General features: G+C 39.1%; 1 protein-coding gene across 2 annotated transcripts in view; it reads left to right on the plus strand.

The window, feature by feature from the left end:
• Positions 1 to 444: 444 nt before the first annotated feature.
• The window catches only part of NARS2 (asparaginyl-tRNA synthetase 2, mitochondrial), a 160685-nt gene continuing 140106 nt past the window's right edge, over positions 445 to 21023 (plus strand). For both annotated transcript variants that reach the window (XM_012804174.2, XM_023511853.1), the window contains exons 1-5: positions 445 to 926; positions 4807 to 4916; positions 6954 to 7074; positions 9691 to 9831; positions 20618 to 20698. In XM_012804174.2, coding sequence (XP_012659628.1) covers positions 786 to 926; positions 4807 to 4916; positions 6954 to 7074; positions 9691 to 9831; positions 20618 to 20698 — 594 coding nt within the window. In that variant the 5' untranslated portion in view covers positions 445 to 785. The remainder of the gene's footprint in view (positions 927 to 4806; positions 4917 to 6953; positions 7075 to 9690; positions 9832 to 20617; positions 20699 to 21023) is intronic.

The raw sequence follows: 21023 nt of genomic DNA on the forward strand, positions 1-21023 counted from the left end.
CTGGCTTTCCGCACTTAGACTCTGTCAGTAACTGATCACCCTTTTATGCAGTTGTGTTTAGATATCTGATTCCACGACTGTGACTTGAGCAGGGGCTATGTCTGTTTTTTCTCTGTGCTCTGAATTCAGGAACGATTGACACCTTCAGGTTAATCCTATCAATAATTTAGGAATCAACTAGACGTTTTCCATCTCCATAAGTTACTCCTTGCCTTTATACCTCCGCCTCACCTGGAAGGTTTAGAAATGAGGACCCTCAGACCCCACCCCAAGTACACGCAAAACCCCTACCACAAGGCCTTAATTCCGCTCCACTTCAGCTCCTGGTCACGCCCCCTCCTCAGACCACGCCCCCCTCAGCTCTGAGCCGCAAGTACGCATGTTCTAGCTTAACTGCCGTAGCGCGATGACGTAGGCGACCTTGGCGTGGTGACGTAAGGGACGTGGCTGCGCGCATTGGGGCTCGGAGTCTTAAGTGCAAGTTTAGAATTATCGCGGGGTGGCGAGGTCCCGGGGCTGCTTGTAAAGCGTGGTTTCTTTCTGGCGTTTGCCGAGTGTGCAGTCCACCTGCTGGGAAGAGGGAAGCAGGGAGAGGATTTTTTTGTAGGGAGGACCTCTGGGAGCCCTGAAGGAGAAAGAGCAACCGTGGGGGAGGGGGTGGCTGCGGAGCGCCTGAAGGCTGGGCTGCGAACTAGAAGAACGGCTGAGAAGGGGGAGCGCCTGCAGGCAGGGTCCGAACGCTGACGTCAGGGCTGGTCCTGCGGAGGGCCTGGGGCAGCCGCGCGATGATCGGGGCCCGGTGCCTGCTCCGAGCCCTGCGCTTCTGCTCCTCCGTTCCCTGCCCCAGGCACAAACCTTCAGCCAAACTGAGCGTGCGAGACGCTCTCGGGGCCCAGAATCCGAGTGGGGAGCGCGTTAAGGTCCAGGTTGGTGTATGGAAAGGGGGCGGAGTTTTTCTCTTAGGGACTTAGATGGCTCATCCAAATGTAGTTTTCTTTGTACGGTCTGGTCCAGAACCAGTAGCAGGGAAAAGTTAGCAAATGTAGGCATCGCACCACTTTCCTCCTCTTCTTGGATACCATTCATTCACACAACTGTTCCGATGATTATGAACAAGCCCCCTTTCTCTATTTTTATCCCTTGTAAAGAATATCCACAGTTATTAAGTGGTTGTCTTGAGCTAGCTCCTTGAGAAGAGAAACCTTGTGTTACCTGTCTTAGTATTCACACATGGTTGAGGGTCAATACTTAACTAAACCGTGCCTTTTATTCAACCTCTGGGCGCCTCAGTTTCTAAATTGGGGCTTTGAATGTAATTTATGTTTAAGGAATGAGGAGAAAGTGGAATGTGGCAGTTTGAAAGACCTCTGAAATGAAGTCCTAGATTTAAATCTCTACCATTTAGTAGCTCATTAAATGGTCATGTCATGGATGTGCTTTAAACCTCAGTTTCCTCTTATGAAAGTAGAGGTAATAGTTACTACCTCATGGAGTTCTGATAATTAAATTGCATCATGGGTGTGAGATAACTTAGAACAGTGGTCCACCTTCTATAAATGTTAGCTGCATTTCTCTTGTTTATAATACAGAGGGTGCCAACAGATGTATACACATTTTAAGAAAGGAAAAAATGGTATTAAATTTGCAGTACTCAATATATACTGATAACAGATGAATACAAGTCATGTTGAGTACTTGTAATTGCAGAAGTCAACGGTGACTTTGAGTATTACAAATTTAATACTGTCTTTTACTTTCTTAAAATGTATATACATGTTTTTGGCACCCTCTGTATTTGCTCCAGCTCCATATTGAAGATTCCCCTTCAAGGAGCAGGCTAAGCAAGGTGGTTTGATTGTTCCTCATTAGGTTGCCAAAACACACAGATGGTTATTTTTGTTGCCCTCACACATTCTTGCTTTTTAGGAGTAAGACCACTCTGCCTCTCTTTGCATTTCTTTGGGATACACACACACACACACGTTTTTAAAGACAGGCTCTGGTTCTGTTGCCCAGGCTGGAGTTCAGTGGTGCAATCATAGCTCACTGCAATCTTTCACTTGCAGCATGATGGGATCATCTTGCCTCAGCCTCCCAAATAACTAGGACTAAGATGCATGCCACCATGCCCAGCTATTTTTATTGTTGTTGTTATGTTTTTGTAGAGAGAAGGTCTCACTGTTTTGCCCAGGCTGATTTTGAACTCTGGCCTCAAACAATGCTCCTGCCTCCATCTCCTAAAGTGCCGGGATTACAGGTGTGAACCCCTGTGCCCCACCATGGTTTCATATCCTATCATCCGTATCAGAACCTTTTGTTGTATGGTCCCATTAATTGGGCATACATTATTAAAACCTTGTGTGTGCTAGTTAAGAGAATTCAAAGATGAAAACAGAACCTGCTGCCCAGGCTAGAGGCTTCCACCTTAGCCCTTTGGTAGCTCCCAGCCAGTTGTGACACAGAGCACTTGAAATTTGATCCAAATCCAGATGTGCTATTAGTGTAAACTGGAACATCAGTTTTCCAGAACAAAAAAGAATGGGAAGTAATCTTACTAATATGTTGAGAATATTTCGGGGCATATTGCATTAACTAAAATATTAATTTCACTTGTTTTTAGTGTCAGTGTGGCTACAATTTTTTTAAATTATATATATGGCTCACATTATATTTCTGTTGGACAGCCCTGGTTTAATGGTTAAAACAAATAATTATAGCAATGTGACAGTTAGTAGTATATATCAGTTAAGAGCTATGAGAAAACAGGAAATTCCTTAATTGTGTGAAGAGGTCAAGGAAGATTTCTTGCATTAGGTGACATTTCAGTTGTGTCCTGAAGTTTGTGTTCCCCTTCAGAAGCAGAGGAACTGGGGATGGATGGAGGTAGCATCATGGAAAGGCCTGTTAAGAGCAAGAACTTTGAAGTAAGAACTGCATTTGAATCCCAACTTCACTGCTTGGTAACTGTGAACCTGGACTACATAGAGAGGTTATCCTAATGTCTTCTAAGTATGTTTCTTCATCCCTAAAATGATAACCTCTTCATTAAGTTCTTGTGAGCATTAAGAGACATACTATTTATAAAGAACTTAAAAGCACATTCTGGGAGGCCAAGGCGGGTGGATTGCTAGAGCTCACGAGTTCAAGACCAGCCTGAGCAAGAGTGAGACACCATCTCTTAAAAACAAAAACAAAAACAAAAAACATAGCTAGGTGTTGTGGCAGGCATCTGTAGTCCTAGCTTGGGGGACTGAGACTTGAGCCCAAGAGTTTGAGGTTTCTGTGAGCTATGATGCTATGGCACTCTACCCAGGGTGACAAAGTAAAACTCTGTCTCAAAAAGAAAAACAAAACAGAACTTAAAAGCACATTAAAAAAATGTTTAGTAAATGTTAACTTTTACTAACAAGTCAAAGTAAGAAAGCGGTGCTTTGGAAATTACTATTAATGGGGCATGACCAAACAGCAGGTGCTTTCCAGGCAGCGTGATGAGATGTAATTAGAAAGATGGACATTCGGCACATCATGTACTAGAGGCTGAGGCCATTATTCCAATGTAACAGGCCAATATTCCAATATTCCAGGTAGCCATGGGAAAAGGTCAGAAGTTTTTTAGTCAAATAGACTTGGGTTCAAATTCAAGCTCCAGTCTTTACCAGAAGTGGGACCCTTCAGCAAGTTACATAACTTTTCTAAGCCTCAGTTTCCTCATTTGTAATACAGGGATAATGATAATCCTTAGAGCTGCCGTAAGGCGATGAAACAGTTTATGAAGGTGGTAAAATAGATACACAGATGTTCAATACATGGTAAATCTTTCACTGAAAAACATTTATGGATTACTATGTTAAGGTTACTATTTAAGATTATATACTGTGCCTGGCAATATGCTTGAAAGTAACTAAAGCGAGGTTCTTACACTCAGCATATTATGGGTCTGCAAATAAGTGATAGAAGGGTTTTTAATAGTGTGTATAGGGTATAGTGGGACACAAGGAAAGTAAGGGTCAATTCGTTGTTTCTAAGTAGGATCATCTCTTGCTTTTTCCTAAGTGTGTTTAATGGTGAATGCCCGTCTGCTCATTTACTTTATACTTATGGGACATTTTGCTGTTATTTAGTGTCTGGAGGAAAAACATTATTTTGTCTTAACTAAAGTGCTAGTACAATTTAAGTTAGGTATGTCTGAGAGAGATGCTTTTAGTGTTACTGTGTCTACTTGAAGCCCTCTCATTTGTACTTGCATGCCCCTAACCTTTAGAATGTCTTTGAAAGTTTGTGTGTCACTTAATACGGGTTCATAATAAGAAAATTTTTTGCTAGCTTTTCTGCTATGCTACTTTGTAAAAGGAAAAAAAAAATCCCATAAAGATAGTTCCAGTCTTTAAGTACATAATCTCTCTTCTGGGAATTTGATATAAAAAGGAGAATGGCACCAAAGTACATGCCCATTTATTTATAATTGGGGCACAGGAGTGGGAGACGGGGGGAAAGACCTGGAAATTCTGGTATTGGGAAGATTTGCTGTGTTTGTTGGGTGAGTTAGGCTCATCAGCTTGATGGAATATTAGGCATCCTTTCAAAATAGTGAGTTTTAATAAGAAAACAATAAAAGATGGAAAACCAAAGTGTATATCTCACAGTGATAAGAATCACATTAAATTATTATGCATATGGGTAAAAGTTAACTTTCTGAGGCAGGATTGTGGGTCTATTTTTTTCTTCTTTCTGTCTTTTCCATATATGTAATGAATATATAAAATGTTTATATGCTTTAAGCTCTTTAGCTCTATTTCTCTTCCTTAGGGATGGATTCGTTCAGTCCGATCCCAGAAGGAAGTCTTGTTCCTGCATGTAAATGATGGGTCCTCTTTGGAAAGCCTTCAGGTTGTTGCAGATTCAAGCTTTGACAGTGGGTGAGTATTATTTTGGTTTTTTTTTTTTTCAGTCTTTGATTTTTTTCTTCATCTGCACTGCCTCCTATTTCCCTAATCCATTATTTGTATTGCCCCTGAGTGCTCTTCTTAAACAGATAGGCTTTCATACCTTTGTGGATCAAGTCCACATATTTGGAATCAAGATGCTTCAGGCTAAGACCTTTCCTCCATTATCTGTTAATAATTTCTTCAAAACAATACCCCTCATCTGTGCTTTGCTTTAAACTCTTATTTTCTTTATAGTTTTATTTTATTTTATTTTTTGAGACGTCTCACTTTGTGGCCCTGAGTAGAGTGCCATGGCATAGCTCACAGTAACCTCAAACTCTTGGGCTCGAGTGATTCTCTTTCCTTCTTAGCTTCCCAAGTAGCTGAGATTATAGACGCCTGCAACAATGCCTGGCTATTTATTTTGTTTTGCTTTTGTTCAGGCTGGTGTTGAACCTGTAAGCTCAGGGGAATCTGCCCACCTTGGCCTCCAAAGTGCTAGGATTATAGGCGTGAGCCACTGTGTCTGGCCTTTTTTTGTTTGTTTGTTTTTGTTTTTTGAGACAGAGTCTCACTTTGTCACCCTCTGTAGACTGCTGTGGTGTCAGAGTTCACAGCAACTTCAAACTCTTGGGCTTAAGGAATTCTCTTACCTCCGCCTCCCAAGTAGCTGGGACTATAGGCACCCGCCCCAGTGCCCAGCTATTTTTAGAGATGAGGTCTTGCTCTGGCTCAGGCTGGTCTCAGACTAATGAGCTCAGGCAATCCACCTGCATCAGCCTCCCAAGTGCTAGGAGCACCCACGCCCGGCCCTGCTTTAAACCAGCATTTCTCAACCTGTGGGTCAAGACTTCTTTGTAACAATGAAAGTACATTGCTGCATTAGGAAGGTTGAGAACCATTGCTGTAAATTGTTCTGGTCTTTCTTATCTTTTAGCATTTGTACATGCTTCTGCTCTCCACCCAATATAGCCTCTTTTTCACTGATCTTTCTTAGTTCAATTTAGGCATCATCCCTGCTCCCATGCCTGGCCATGTCCGATACTCCTTCCCTCTGCTCCCTTGGCATCCCTTGCCCACTACTGGTTAGAATGTAACACGTTGGATGGTAATCAGTTCTATTCTAATGTGCCTTCTCCCGCTAGACTCTTAGTTTCTTGGAGTTAGGGAGAGTGTCTCGTTGGCTTTTATATTCTTGGCCTGTAGCACAGTGCTGACAAGGTGACCAGTTGTTACTTGTTGAATAAATGGAGGAAACTTGAATAATTTATGATCTCATTCATCAGGTTTTAAAACCTAACACCATTTTAATGTTAGGTAATGAACTCTGAGGAGAGCATTATTCTAATTTGTTAGAATGAATGCTTAGCTGTTTCAAGGATCGTTAGGATTAGTTCTCTTCAACACATTGGATAGGTTCATGGGTCTCAGACTATTTGGTTGATGGGCAGAACAAAATAAAATTGTTATGATGTAATAGTAACCTTTTTAAAGGTTTGCATTTTTTTCTGATTATATGTGTATATATCAGTGTAATTTTTTTAAAGTTTTTTTTAAAAATAATATATTGCAGAAATAATACAGAGAATTCCTGTGTACTTTCCACTCACCTTCCCAGATGATTGCATCTTACATAACCATAGTTTTTTTTTTTTTTAATCAAAACCAGGGAACTGGCATTGATATAGTACTGTTAACAAAACTACGAACCTTATTTTGATTTCACTACAATGATCTGCAATCTTTAAAAAAAGGTTTTGGCTAACTTTTTAATAAGGAAAATTATATAACCTGTTAATTCCAAATACTTATATTCAGATCTTTAGCTCTATTTGTTCCCATTTTAAAGCTTATGAAATTCATTTTTATTATTTTGGTATATAGTAGAGTATCTGTAGATTCTGAAGACTAACCCACTTAACGGTAAAAACTTAGGTCATTAAGTATTGTAATATTCTCATAGCAAGGTTTATATTAATGAAAGTTACATATCGATATCTTGTTTATGTTGTTTTTGTGTTACTCTAGAGAACTGGCTTTTGGGAGTTCTGTGGAAGTGCAAGGGCAGCTGGTAAAAAGTCCATCCAAAAGGCAAAATGTAGAACTGAAAGCAGAAAAAATCGAAGTTATTGGATATTGTGATGCCAAGGTATGCTTTATAATAATTTTGTGGAGGCTATTTAGGCTTATCTTAAAATATTAGCAATCTGTTTTAAGGGTGATTATTGAAAAGATGACACTTAGAGCATGTTTCACTTACAACTTCCTAGGTCATAGAGCCTTTAAAGATAGTAGCAGAAATTACTTAGGTAGGTAGCTTAGACTTTGGTGTGAGAGCTAAGTGTTAATCTAAACATCTCTGGTGCCTGTCATATTTGAAACTCACTGCTTTTACATACCTGGCCAGTCAGCCACAATGACATACCTGGGCAGGCCATTTCAGCTTCACGTTCGTAAGAAAGCTAGTAACTTCTCCATGATCTGGAACTGATCTTCTGATAATGGTGGGCAGTAGCCACCTGTGGCTGTTTGAAATTAATCAACTAAAATTAAATTAAAAAACCAATTCTCTGAGGTTTATCTTACAGGGGTACAAGTGAATCTTTCTAAGAGTAGAATGTGAACGTTTTAAAACAATAACTGAGAAAATGACATGAAGGCTGTGTTGACCAGTTTGATGGAAGTATTTCGGATTGCATGTGAAAACCGCACACTGTACCCCAGAAGTGCATTAATGTACACAGTTACCATTCAATTAAAAAAAAACAAAACAATTCTGGCCAGGTGTGGTGGCTCACATCTGTTATCCCAGACCTTTGGGAGGCCAAGGTGGATGGATCACATAAGCCCAGGAGTTTGAGGCTGCAGTGAACTGTGATCATGCCACTGCACTCTAGCCTGGGTGATAGAGTAAGACCTTGTCTCCAAAAAATTAAAATATAGTTTCTTAGTGGCATTAGCGATATTTCAGGTTCTTAGAAGTAGCATGCAGCTATCGATTACCATATCATGTCACAGAACATTTCCATTTATCATGGAAAGTCTTATTGAATGGTGCTGATTTAGGGTATTATAGCTGAGGCTGAAGAGAGACAAATTCTATATTAAGACATATTTATTCCTGTTTTTGCAAGACTCATCTGTTAGTAGCTTTATAAGTTTGATAAAGAAGGTAGAGGTAATAAAATCAAAGATTATCAGTCTAGTTATTTAAATTTACAGTGGTGGAGAAAATGAGGCCCAACTGGGTTAAATAACTTGCCAAAGGTTATAGGCTTTTTTGTGGCATAGCTGAAATTTCTATTCTAGTAGTTTGACTCCTGTGTTTTTGAGGAGATATAGGAAAATTGTATCATTTTAATTTATTTTTAGTTCTTTTGGAATAATAGAAGTTAAATGTAAGGAAATAAAGGAGGAAAATGGGAAAATTTTCTTTTAAAAAGTCATTCTGAGTAATTTTCTAGGAAATTCTAGGTGACAGATAAAATCGGGGATCAAGTTCTAATATTTCTGAAAAACAGACTGCAGAATCAATTGGAAATCAAGAGAGAAATGGAGAATGTAACTTTTTTATCTTTGCTTTTATAAAGACATCTATGAGTATTAAAAATTTGCCATGTGATTCACTCCAGCAGCTCCCCCTTATCTGCAGTTCACTTTCTGTGGTTTCAGTTACTCATGGTGAACTGTAGTCTGAAAAAACTGAATGGAAAATAAAAGGAATAATTCATAAGTTTTAAATTGTACACTGTTTTAAGAAGTATCATGAAATCTTGAGTTATCCTATACTGCCCAGCCTATGACTCATCCTTTGGTCCAGCTTACCCATACTTTATATATTACCTGTATCTATCTTTTTAATCTTGTACTTTAATGTGAGTCTGACAGGGTATTTCAAGCTAGGGCCATAATTTCCTTTAAAATTTTTTATAGGGCGGCTCCTGTAGCTCAGTAGGTAGGGCACTGGCCACATACACCAAGGCTGGCAGGTTCGAACCCAGCCTGGGCCAGCTAAAACAACAATGACAACTCCAACAAAAAAAAATAGCCAGGTGTTGTGGTGAACTCCTGTAGTCCCAGCTATGTGGGAGGCTGGAGTGAGAGAATCCTTTAAGCCCAAGAATTTGAGATTGCTGTGAGCTGTGATGCCACGGCCGTCTACTGAGGGTGCCATAGTGAGACTCTTGTTTCAAAGAATAATAATAAAAATAAAGTAACTTTTTTTTATGACTCTTCACTACTCTGCTAGATTGGAGAAAGCCAGTTGACTCTCTCTCATGTTCTTAGGCACCAGCCATATATTGATAAATGGTAATAAATTGCACCAATTCATTAGAAATGATTGTGGACTTTCAAGACATGTAGCTAATTTTACCATGGTGTTTTACCTAACACCAGCTGTGTGTAGACAATGGTAGAAAACATAATTTTTAATATCTACAATATTCTGTACTCCTATGTGCCAAACAGGATATTACGTATAATTAAACTCTATTTGAAAGAAGTGATTGACAGATAATAGATATGAACTTGGTAAACTTAGCTAATAAGTAGTAGAACTGGATTCAAACCTACATTTCTGATTCCACCCCACTCTTCCACTTACCTGGTAGAAATATTGTAGACTATAATCAGTTATATTAGGAAGCAAAGAAGGGAAGTATCTTAGTTTTGTTTAAAGCACTATTTAGAAATGCTTTCGGAACTGATTTTATGAAACTCTGTCTTTTTTAGTTTCTAATTTGTTTCTTTCACTGATTGGCAGGCTTTCCCTATCAAATATAAAGAGAGGCACCCTCTGGAGCACATGAGACAATATCCTCACCTTAGGTGTAGGACTAATGTTCTGGGTTCTATACTGCGGGTTCGAAGTGAAGCTACAGCTGCTATTCATTCTTTCTTTAAGGTAAGATCGTCAAAGTTCCCCAGTGATCTTGATTATCTCTCCTTTCTCTCCTCGTGTCCCTTTGCAAACACGATCTGCTTCCTGTCACTATGAATTAGGTTGCATTTTCTAGAGTTTTATATAAATGAAGTAATGCATACTGTTTTTTTTTTTTTGATCTGACTTCTTTCACTCGGCATAATTATTTTGAGATTTATTCATGTCATTACATGGATCAGTGGTTTGCTTTTTCTAGCTGCTAAGTTTGATGTTAGTTATAGATTTTCAAAGATGCCCTTTAGTTGGTTGAGGAAATTCTCTCCTATGCTAAGAGTTTTATTAGGAGTGACTATTGGGTTTTGTCAAATATTTTTTCTGTGTCTTTTGAAATGAAAACTTTAATTTCATTCTTAAATATGAGGTGGAATTCACTAGTAAATCCATCTGAGTGTACGCTTAAAAATTTGTGGAGGTTAACTACAATTTCAGTTTTTCTCAATAAAGCTACAACTCTATAGGTTATCTGTTTTTTCTTGAGTGAACTTTGAAGACAGACTACCAAGGAATTGACCCATTTTGTTTATTTAAGTTAAATTTGTTGTCATAAAGTTTTTCATAATATCCCCTTATCATTTTAATATCTGTAGGATCTGTAGTGATGTTCATCTCATTCCCAATACTGATGTTTGTTGTCTCTTTTTTCTGATCAGAATGGTTAAAGGTATATGCATTTTATTAATCTTTTTATCTCTGTTAATGTTCTTTGCTTTCACATCTGTTTTGTCTGATATTATTATAGCCATTACAGCTTTCTTTTGATTAGTGTCATTAACATGTTGTATCTTATCTCGTCCATTTTCTTTGAAACTACAGTTGACTCTTGAACAACATGGAGTTAGGGAGGCTGACTCTTTATGCAGTCAAAGATCTGAGTGTACCTTTTGCCTCCCCCGAAACTTAACAAAACTATTATTGATTGGAAGCCTCACTGATAACATAAATAGTCAATTAACACATATTTTGGTTTTTGTTTTGTTTTTATCTTTTTAGAAATAGTGTCTTGCTGTTTTGCCTAGGTTGAAGTGCAGTAGTGCAATTATAGCTTGCTGCAATGTTGAACTCCTGGACACAGTGTTGAACTCCTGGACACATTAGAAATAATATCTTGCTATTTTGCATAGGTTGAAGTGCAGTAGTACAATTATAGCTTGCTGCAATGTTGAACTCTCAGCCTCCTGAGTAGCTGTGACTACAGGAGCATGCCACCATACCCAGCTAATTTAAAAACATTTCTTTATAGACAGGGTCTTGCTATGTTGCCCAGGCTGACCTCCCAACTCTTGGCCTTAAATGATCCTCCATCTCAACACTTTTTGTGTTTCTCGAAAAGGGTAATCTTTCTTTCCTGCTAGCATAGGTGTGGTGATGGCTTCATCACTTTCCTTTTCTTTTTTCACAGTGGTCCTTACACTGGATTCATTTATCTTGTGGCTATGGTGCATATCAGGCAATTCACCTTTTTCTTATACTTCTCTGTGCTTTGTTGGAACAGTTCCAGCATCACTAGTGGCATTTTGTATGGGTGCCACACTGTTATTTGGAGTTTACTGTATTGCACTGAAATACAACTTAAGAACTGCAAAAGATAACTTTTTACTATGATGCATAGTTTACTTGGAGAACCAAGCTGCTCATGCAGAAGTGATGAGCATCACACAGCATTTTAAGTGCATGCTGCCCACACAAGCTCACTGCAGGAACAATAGCTATGAAATTATTACAGTACTATGGTATGTACTACACTTAATTTTATGCAGTTATGATTCAATGTTGCATCTTTACATTTTTTTTAAATTTCTCTCAACTGCAAATGGTGACATGCACGTTAAGTGTTTATATATAGTTTTGATTAACTTCTTAAGATTTGTGCTTTATGGGGGTAAATAATAAATAGGCTACCGTATACATATATTTTATGTGTTCATAACATACCTAATATTTTCTTAATTTTTTTGATATTACTAGGCTGTGTGATTTGCTGCAAGCTTTTTCAAGTTACTGCAAATCTCAAAATAATTTTCTGATTTATTTATTGAAAAAATAAATATCCATGTATAAGTGGACCCAGGCGGTTCAAACCCATGTTGTTCAAGGATCAGTTATATTTGTATTTTTGTATTTTATTTTATTTTATTTATTTATTTATTTTGAGATAGAGCTTCAAACTGTTGCCTTGGGTAGAGTGCCGTGGCATCACAGCTTGCAGCAACCTCCAAATCCTGGGCTTAAGCAATTCTCTTGTCTCTGCCTCCCAAGTAGCTGGGACTACAGGCACCCACCACAACGCCTGGCTATTTTTTGGTTGTAGTTGTCATTGTTGTTTGGCGGGCCTGTGCTGGAGTTGAACCCACCAGCTCTGATGTATGTGGCTGGCACCTTAGCTGCTTGATCTGCAGGCGCTGAGCCAATATTTTTGTATTTTAAAATACATTTTTGTTAGCAACATATAGTTAGATCTTGCTTTTTTTTTTTTTTTTTTGAGACGGAGCCTCAAGCTATCCCCCTGGGTAGAGTGCTATGGCATCACAGCTCACAGCAACCTCCAACTCCTGGGCTCAAGCGAGTCTCTTGCCTCCGCCTCCCAAGTAGCTGGGATTACAGGCACCCGCCACAATGCCCGGCCATTTTTTGGTTGCAGCCATCATTGTTGTTTGGCGGGCCCGGGCTGGGGATTCGAACCCGCCACCTTAGGTGTATGTGGCTGGCACCTTAGCTGCTTGAGCCACAGGAGCCAAGCCAGATCTTGCTTTTTTAATGGCCTTATCCTCTCTTAATCTGGTTGTTTAGATCATTGACATTTACATTATTGACATGGTTTTGCTTGGGTCTGTCATCTGGCTATATGCTTTGTAAGTGCCCTATCCTTTGTTCTCTTTTTCCTTTTTTCTGCCTCCTTTTGCATTAATTCTTTTTTTTTTTTGAGACAGAGTCTCCCTTTGTCATACTTGGTAGAATGCCGTGGGGTCATAGTTAACAGCAACCTCAGACTCCTGAGCTTCCCGATTCTCTTGCCTCAGCTTCCCAAGGGCCCACCACAACACCTGGGTATTTTTAGAGACGAGGTCTTGCTCTGGCTCAGGCTGGTCTCGAACCCAAGTGCTGGGATTACAAGCAGGAGCCACTGTGCCTGCCCCACATTAATTATTACTTACGATTTCTCATTTCCTTTGTTTTCTTATTAACTATAATTCTTTGTTTTGTTATTTTAGTTGTTGCTGTAAATTTTATAGTACATACCTTTAACTTCAATTGATACTTTGAAGTTAAACATACAATTTAATAACTTTACACCTAACATACAATTTAATAACTTTACAATGGATACTTGTTTCTTTTCTTCCCTTCTTCATGCTACTGTTGCTATGCATTTTACTTTTATAAATGTATAAAATGTTTTTATGTTATAAACATGATTTCCATGTTATAAATCCTATAATTCATTGTTAGTATTTTTGTTCAAGTAGTCAATTACCTTTTAAAGAGATTTAAATAAGAAAATAATCTTACACGTATATTTACCTATGTAGTTCTTATTTCTGGGGCTCTTCGTTTCCTCACATACATCCTGGTTTCTATCTGATATAATTTTCTTCTTGCCTGAAGGACTTGCTTTAATAATAATACAGATCTGTTTCTGAGAATGTCTTTATTTCATCTTCATTGTTGAAAGGCATTTTTCCAACCTAGAATGGAAAAGTAGGTTAGCAGGTTTTTTTCTTTAAGTACTTAGAAATTGCCACTCTATTGTCTTGTCATTTACATTACTTCCAATGAGAGATCTTATGTCATCCTTATCTTTGTAATTCTGTATGTAGCATCTCGGGCTGATTTTAAGATTTTCTGAGGCAGAGTTTTGCTCTGTTGCCTGAGCTAGAGTGCCATGGCCTCAGCCTAGCTCACAGCAACCTCAAACTTCTGGGTTCAAACAATCCTGCTTCAGGATCCTAAGTAGCTGAGGGTATAGATGCATACCACCATGCCCAGTTAATTTTCTTATTTTTAGTAGAGGCAGAGTCTCAGTCTTGCACGGGCTGGTCTCAAACTCCTGATCTGAAATGATCCTCCTGCCTGGGCCTTTCAAAGTGCTGAGATTATAGGCATAAACCGCCATGCCCCACCAAGCTTTTCTCTTTATTGCTGATTTTTTAGCTATTACAGTGTGTCTTGGTATAGTTTTCTTTATGATTCTCAATGTTTGAGGTTTGTTGAATTTTGGGGATTTATGAATTTATTATTTTCATCTAGTATTTTTAGCATTATTTCTTCAAAAATTTTTATGTCACCTCTCTCTTTGGAACCCAAATTATCCATATATTAGGCCACTTGATGATATCCCATAGTTTAATGATGTTCTTTCTTAAATTATTTTTTTTCTCTGTATGTTTCTTTTGGATAGTTTGTCTATTGCTGTGTCTTTAAGTTGACTAACCTTTTCTTCTGCAGTGCCTAGTTTGCTGTTAATCTCATTCAGTGTATTTTCAGTCTTGCATGTCATACCTTTCAAGTCTAGATGTTTGATTAGGGTTGGGGGGTTCATGTCTTTTGTATCTACTTTCTGAACATGGAATGTAGTTTTAATAGCTATTTAAAAACTGTTTTTATGTCTTTTTCTTCTAATTCTAACATGTTTATCAGTTATTGGTCAGTTTGTTTGTTTGTTTTTTGAGATAAACTCTCACCCTGTGCCCTGGATAGAGTGAGTGCTGTGGTGTCACAGCTCACAGCAACCTCAAACTCTTGGTCTTAAGTGATTCTCTTGCCTCAGCCTTCCAAGTAGCTGTGACTACAGGCACCCAGCACAACGCCTGGCTATTTTTTGGTTGCATTTGTCATTGCTGTTTAGCAGGCCTGGGCCAGGCTCAAACCCACCAGCTTTTGCTGCTGGCACCCAACTCAGTGGGCTATGGGCGCCGAGCCAGCATTATTTTTTTTACATGAATGCATTGATCTACCTCATATTCCAGGTTGACCCTGTGCATTTCTCTCTCTATGCAGCTCTCTCCTTTCTGTAATTCTTTTTTTTTTTTTTTTTTTTTTAAGACAGATTCTTGGTTTGTTATCCTCAGTAGAGCATCATGGTGTCATAGCTCACAGCAACCTCAAATTCTTGGGCTTAAGTGATCCTCTTGCCCCAGCCTCCCAAGTAGCTGGGACTACAGGCACCTGCCACAATGCTCAGCTATGTTTTTTAGAGACAGGTTTTTGCTCTTGTTCAGGCCTGTCTTGAACTCCTGAGTTTAGGCAGTCCACCCACCTCAGCCTCCTAGAGTGCTAGGATTACAGGCTTGAGCTGCTGTGCCTGGCTCCTTTGTGATACTCTGTCCAGTGAACTCTAGCCACTTTGGTCTTCCCAGACTCTGAGTCGTATCTACTGCATTCTACCTCACTTCCCCTATCCTGTGCTGTGGCATGGAAGATCTCAAGTTTGGTTCCTGGTAGGTCTCACCATGTTTGTTTGCCATCTCCCAGAAAGAGGTAGTTTTGGTGCCTACTGTCCAATCTCTTGAAAACCATTGTTTCACATGGTTTCCTTTTTATTGTTACTGTTTTGGGTTTTTGTTGTTTTGGTTATTACAGGTGGGAGTGTAAAACTGGTCCCTGTTTCTGGACCTTTGTCATAAATATATACATACATATTTTGGTCATAAGTGTATGTGTATATTTTGTATAAAGTAAACACTAATTTTAAAGACTTATTAGTGTTGATCAGGCAGGTTTATCTAATAACTAAAAGGCATTTTGTCTCATTTAGCTTTGTTTTTCAACCATTTCCCATTACATGGGAGCGCCACAGTTTAATGTGGTTGACAAGCTGCCAAGGTGAAGAGACCCTTCCCCATATTGATGGGAGGGCCCCAAAGGCAAGGAGTTAAAGTCAAAGGCAAGCAGATAAATGTCAGCGTTCTTCCATGTGGTCTTGGAGCGCTGTTTGTGCCTCTGGACCAGATCCAGCTAATTTGCAAAAGTTGTACATAGCCTTCCCTTTGGGTGTATCTAAATTGATATAGTCTCAGTCCTGTTGCTATTCAAGAAAGTTCTTTCTTTTTGAAAAGCTCTTTCTGGGTTAATTTCTGGTGAAACACTACCACGGCTTTGAGGAATGTACTTTGGATTAAACAAAGGAAAATTAATCACATTGTACGATATCATTTCATTATAGTTTGAAAGAGTCCCTTTATATATTCTCTTATAAACTTTCTTATACAACTTCCATATGGCTTTTCAGTAGTCCTTGAAACTACACAGACATAAGATTAGTTCAGATCTAAAAATGTATGTATATATATTTGACCATATGGCTTCAACAGCTGATAAAGTGGACCTGTTTTAATTCTGTAACGGTTTTATATGTTTTGACCACTAGGTGGTAGTACTGGCAATCCCTTGTAAGTGAACTTTACCTATTTCATACATTTATTACTTGAAGGTTTTCCAAGTATGTAAACAATTAAAAATAAGAACAAAATAGAAAAATTTGAAATAGGAAAAATAAGAAAAATAAAGTAAAATTTAGAATACCTTTAAGTGGTTGGAAATAACTTGAATTTTAGTGCTGTTGGTGATAGTTATAAAGGCAGATGCTTTTTGAGTGCTGTAAATTCTTTTTTTTTTTTTTTCTGAGACAGAGTCTCACTGTCACCCTGGGTAGTATCATGGCGTCATCATAGCTCACAGCACCTCAAACTCTTGGGCATGAACAGTCCTCTTACCTCAGCCTCCTGAGCAGCTCAGATTACAGATGTGCACCACTATGCCTGGCTAGTTTTTCTATTCTTTTAGTGTGTGTGTGTGTGGGAGGGTGTTTCTCTTTTGCTCTGACTGGTCTTGAACTTCTAAACTCAAGCAATCCACCCGCCTCAGCCTCCCAGAGTGCTAGGATTACAAGTGTTGACCTGAAAATTCACTTTTTAATTATAAAGTCTTGGAGCCAGCTCAGTGGCTGTAATCTCAGCTACTCAGGAGGCTGAGGTGAGAGCATCCTTGACCCCAGGAGTCCAAGGCTGCAGTGAGGTATGACTATGCCACTGTACTACAGCCTGGATGACACATTGAGATTCCATCTTGTTAAAGATAAATAAATAAATGTAAAACCCTGGAAAATATACTCCTGACACCTTATTCTTGCTTACCTACTTTTTATGTGTGATATTTAGGACTGAATTGTTTTTTGTTTTGTTTTGTTTTTTGCAGTTTTTGGCTGGGGCTGGGTTTGAACCTGCCGCCTCCAGCATATGGGGCCATCGCCCTACTCCTTTGAGCCACAGGCACTGTCCAGGACTCAGTTGTTTTAAGAAGTTACTCAAGTGCTATAGGACATATTAAATAATATGTTATTTTAAGTACATAATAAATTATATGTTATCTAGTATTTGGCCCTCTTTTCTTTGATGTGTTACTTTAGATTTCCTAAAAGATGTTAGACTTAAAATACTAAATTTGCAGTCGGTACCTGTGGCTCAAAGGAGTAGGATGCCAGCCCCATATGCTAGAGATAGTGGTTTCAAACCCAGCCCTGGCCAAAAGCTGCAAAAAAAAAAAAACCAAAAAAACTAAATTTGCATAAATTTTCATCCATCAATAAAAATATAGAAAATGTGGGGAAACAATAGAAACTTGAGCAGTACTTTCGGTTAGGGCACTTTAAGGATCTAGATTTATTTCTCAGTTTGAGCATCAAAAATACTTTGTGTATAACCTTTTTTGCTCATAAAATTGACACTCTTGCTATGTGCTAAAACTTGGCTATCCAAAATTCTCAAGGAATTAGTCATTTAGAAAAGCCAAGTTTCCTACACAGCTGAGGAATTCTCTCTTCAGGCACTAGTGTTTTCTAAATACTAGTGGAAGAGTTTTTAAAATGGATCCCATACGTCTCTGTCTTCCTCACTGGAGCCAGTAGAAAAGATTTTGCCCTTTCTTAATGAGTGAGGTTCTTCTTGTATTCTGGATTGTTTTCAAAACCTGCCACTGTGGGGGGAATGCTTTACCCTCAGGCTAAATGGCCTCTGACTTCTGCACCTTTGAGTTCCTGTGACTGCTTTTTATGGATTTTTTAATCTCTAGCTGTCACTGTTGTTCCCAGTGGCAGGCTTGTGGCTAGCAATTCCTGTCACATTTCTTTTCTTGCTGATTCTAATTAAAGAATGATAGCTGTTTCAGTTGTATGTAAAAGAAAAATATGGTCCATTACTCTTCTCTGAATGCTGTGTATGAACCCTTAATATTTTGGGATACTCAGAGCCTTATAAAATATTTGGTTCTAGAATGTGTATCCAAAAACTTAGATATTTGGAGGTGGTGGATCGAATCTGAAAACTTTGGTAAAAGTGTTTACTGTTACTTTACTGTTACTCTCATTAGAAATGCTGTGCTGGCTCGGCGCCTATAGCTCAACCGGCTAAGGCGCCAGCCACGTACACCTAAGGTGGCAGGTTCGAATCCCCAGCCCGGACCTGCCAAACAACAATGACGGCTGCAACCAAAAAATAGCCGGGCGTTGTGGCGGGCGCCTGTGGTCCCAGCTACTTGGGAGGCAGAGGCAGGAGACTCGCTTGAGCCCAGGAGTTGGAGGTTGCTGTGAGCTGTAATGCCATAGCACTCTACCCAGGGGGACAGCTTGAGGCTCTGTCTCAAAAAAAAAAAAATAAAAAAAAAAAAATGCTGTGCTGTGAGGCGGGGCAGGTATGTGACCCTGGAATCCCATCGGAGGTGGGTGCCCACAGTATTCCACCGCTCCTCGCTATTTACTTCCCTTTTCATCTTTTACTTCCCTGTGTACTTTCACTTTTTTTGGACTTTGCACTGGCTTATTATTCTTCCTATTATTCTTCCTTTGTACTCTCTCCTCTATAGCTTTTGGTAATGTTATGGACTTTGCTTGCTAGCAGCATAAAGCTTAAAAGCTGCCTACCCCTTTTGAAAGATTTCATTCATATTAGTTAAGTATTAAAAATAATTCTCACTACTTGTATATTTTCTTTTACAAAAAAATCTCATACACTTATTTTCATAAGATTTACAGTGCTGTGGCATTTGACCAGTTCTAACTTTGGCAAATAGGTTTCGCCGTTACATTTTCTCCTCCGTCCCCACCTCCCCTTCCCTACCCTCATTTCCTTTGGATTTTTCACTTCCTTTCTTTGTTTACTGCACCCATGCTCATATTCGCCTGCATTCATGTGGAATAAATGATTCATGTCCATAATTCTTGGGTCCTAGGAGATGAAAATTTTATGCAGTAATGTTATTGATCCCATTTCATTGGTTCTCTGTAATGTGCTCTGTGCGGCACCTGTTCGGGGCCTAATGCAGCCGCACACAAACCCTTCTCTCCTAAGACAAAGACAAAGGATTTGACTAGCCCCACTCCCTGAGAAGTTCTGGCCAAAAGACCCTAACCTGACAGGCAAACTGTGGAATCTGCCCACGCCCACAACCCATGTAAAGGGAGTCTCTCACTGCCACCCTCCCACGCAGACACCATCTTTGCACTGGCCAAGCAGGAGGGTCACCCACCCCTTTCAGTATACCTGGCGTGAACATCTGTGTGGGCTCCACTGTTTACAAGTGTCAGCACCTTTAGGCATCCTGTTCACAGATTAAGTATGTATGAATACTTTTGAGACTCTTAAATTATAGATTGAATATTGAATCAATCCATATCGTAAGGCAGGTTGTCATAAGGCAAGCTGTTGACTGAATACTTTGTATTCTAGACGGAATACTTAAATTCAGTAAGGGTCATATTTGGGAGACCCCTGATAATACACGGAGACATTTTACATTCCACCAAACTTAGCAGAGATGTGTATATACAATTTATTTTATTGATTTCAAGGCCAAAATTTTGCATTAAACATTCTGTTTTTCTACTGTAAATTTACTTCTGGCATCTCTCTTCTGCAACATCTACACTGCATGTAACCTTTAGCTTACATCTATAGTCAGAATGAAAAGTCATTGGGTTATTTCAGTCCTCCTAGCAACAGTTTTTGTGGTTGACTAAATGGAAGTAGTCTTAGACTTTTAATCAAAAGGGCTGCAGTTGGGCACCTCAGTAATGGACAGATTTTCCACTGCTCAGAATGTTCATTCAAGCTAAGAGAATCCACTCCCTATGCCACATGGAGTATGTTGTGTTGTCAGTTTAATGATAGAGACTTCTAAAAGCCATTTATATCTTTTTGCCATTTATTTAGTCCCTATTTGCTGACCTTAATTTTTTTCATTTTGGTGGTTCGGTACAACCGAGGGCTCATTTCACGATAAACTCATATTGATCACTTTGTATTTTCCTAGCAATATGGGCAACATCTGTATGCATTATCCTTAAGCGAGAGAGAGTGTGCATCTATTTGTTAAATCACCATTCGATGTTAGAAAAATAGGAAGAGGAAATAGCACTAACGAGAGAGCACGGAGACCTGGGTTCAGTCCTGGTTCAGCCACTGACTACATGTGTGACTTTTGGAAAGTCAATGAATCTCTCTGGGCCCCAGTTTCCTTATCTTTGAAATGAGAAGTTTGGACTAGTTAATGTCTTAAGTCTTTTCCTGACTGAAAATTCATCGTGTTGCTGTGCACAGTAAAACACTCCATTGATCTTTCAGTAGTTTTGCATTTGGGGAATATGGGATGGTTTTGACATGGTGTTCTTTCAGTGTGGCGTTTTAATAATATAAAAAATGTGTTCTTGGAATTGCTTCATATGCAAATATACTAAAAGGAGCTTCTCTTTTTCTTTCAGGACAGTGGCTTTGTGCATATTCATACCCCGATAATCACATCTAATGACTGTGAGGGGGCTGGAGACCTTTTTCAAGTTGAAGTAAGTTGTGCTTCTCATCTTGAAGGATATATTGCTGTTTCATATTTTTCATATGAGGGTTTGCTTTAAATTTAATAAGAATAGTATACACAGAAGACCATGGGAGGTACCTGAAATTGTCCCTAATGATTTTTTTTTCTTAATTTCAGGTTAATGTGAGGGAACAAACAACCAGGTCACAAGATTTGAATTTGTTAGGTTTAGTCCATCTTATAGTCGTGTCCTGCACCCAAAAGGTGTGCCATACACCCCTACCTTGTGCCCGTTAAGTGGAAGCATACCAATCCGCCCTCCCTCCCCTTCCCTCATTCTTTTTTTTTTTTTT

Source organism: Otolemur garnettii, unplaced genomic scaffold, assembly GCF_000181295.1.
Source record: "Otolemur garnettii isolate 467f Iridium unplaced genomic scaffold, OtoGar3 scaffold00001, whole genome shotgun sequence".
Classification (NCBI taxonomy): Eukaryota; Metazoa; Chordata; class Mammalia; order Primates; family Galagidae; genus Otolemur; species Otolemur garnettii.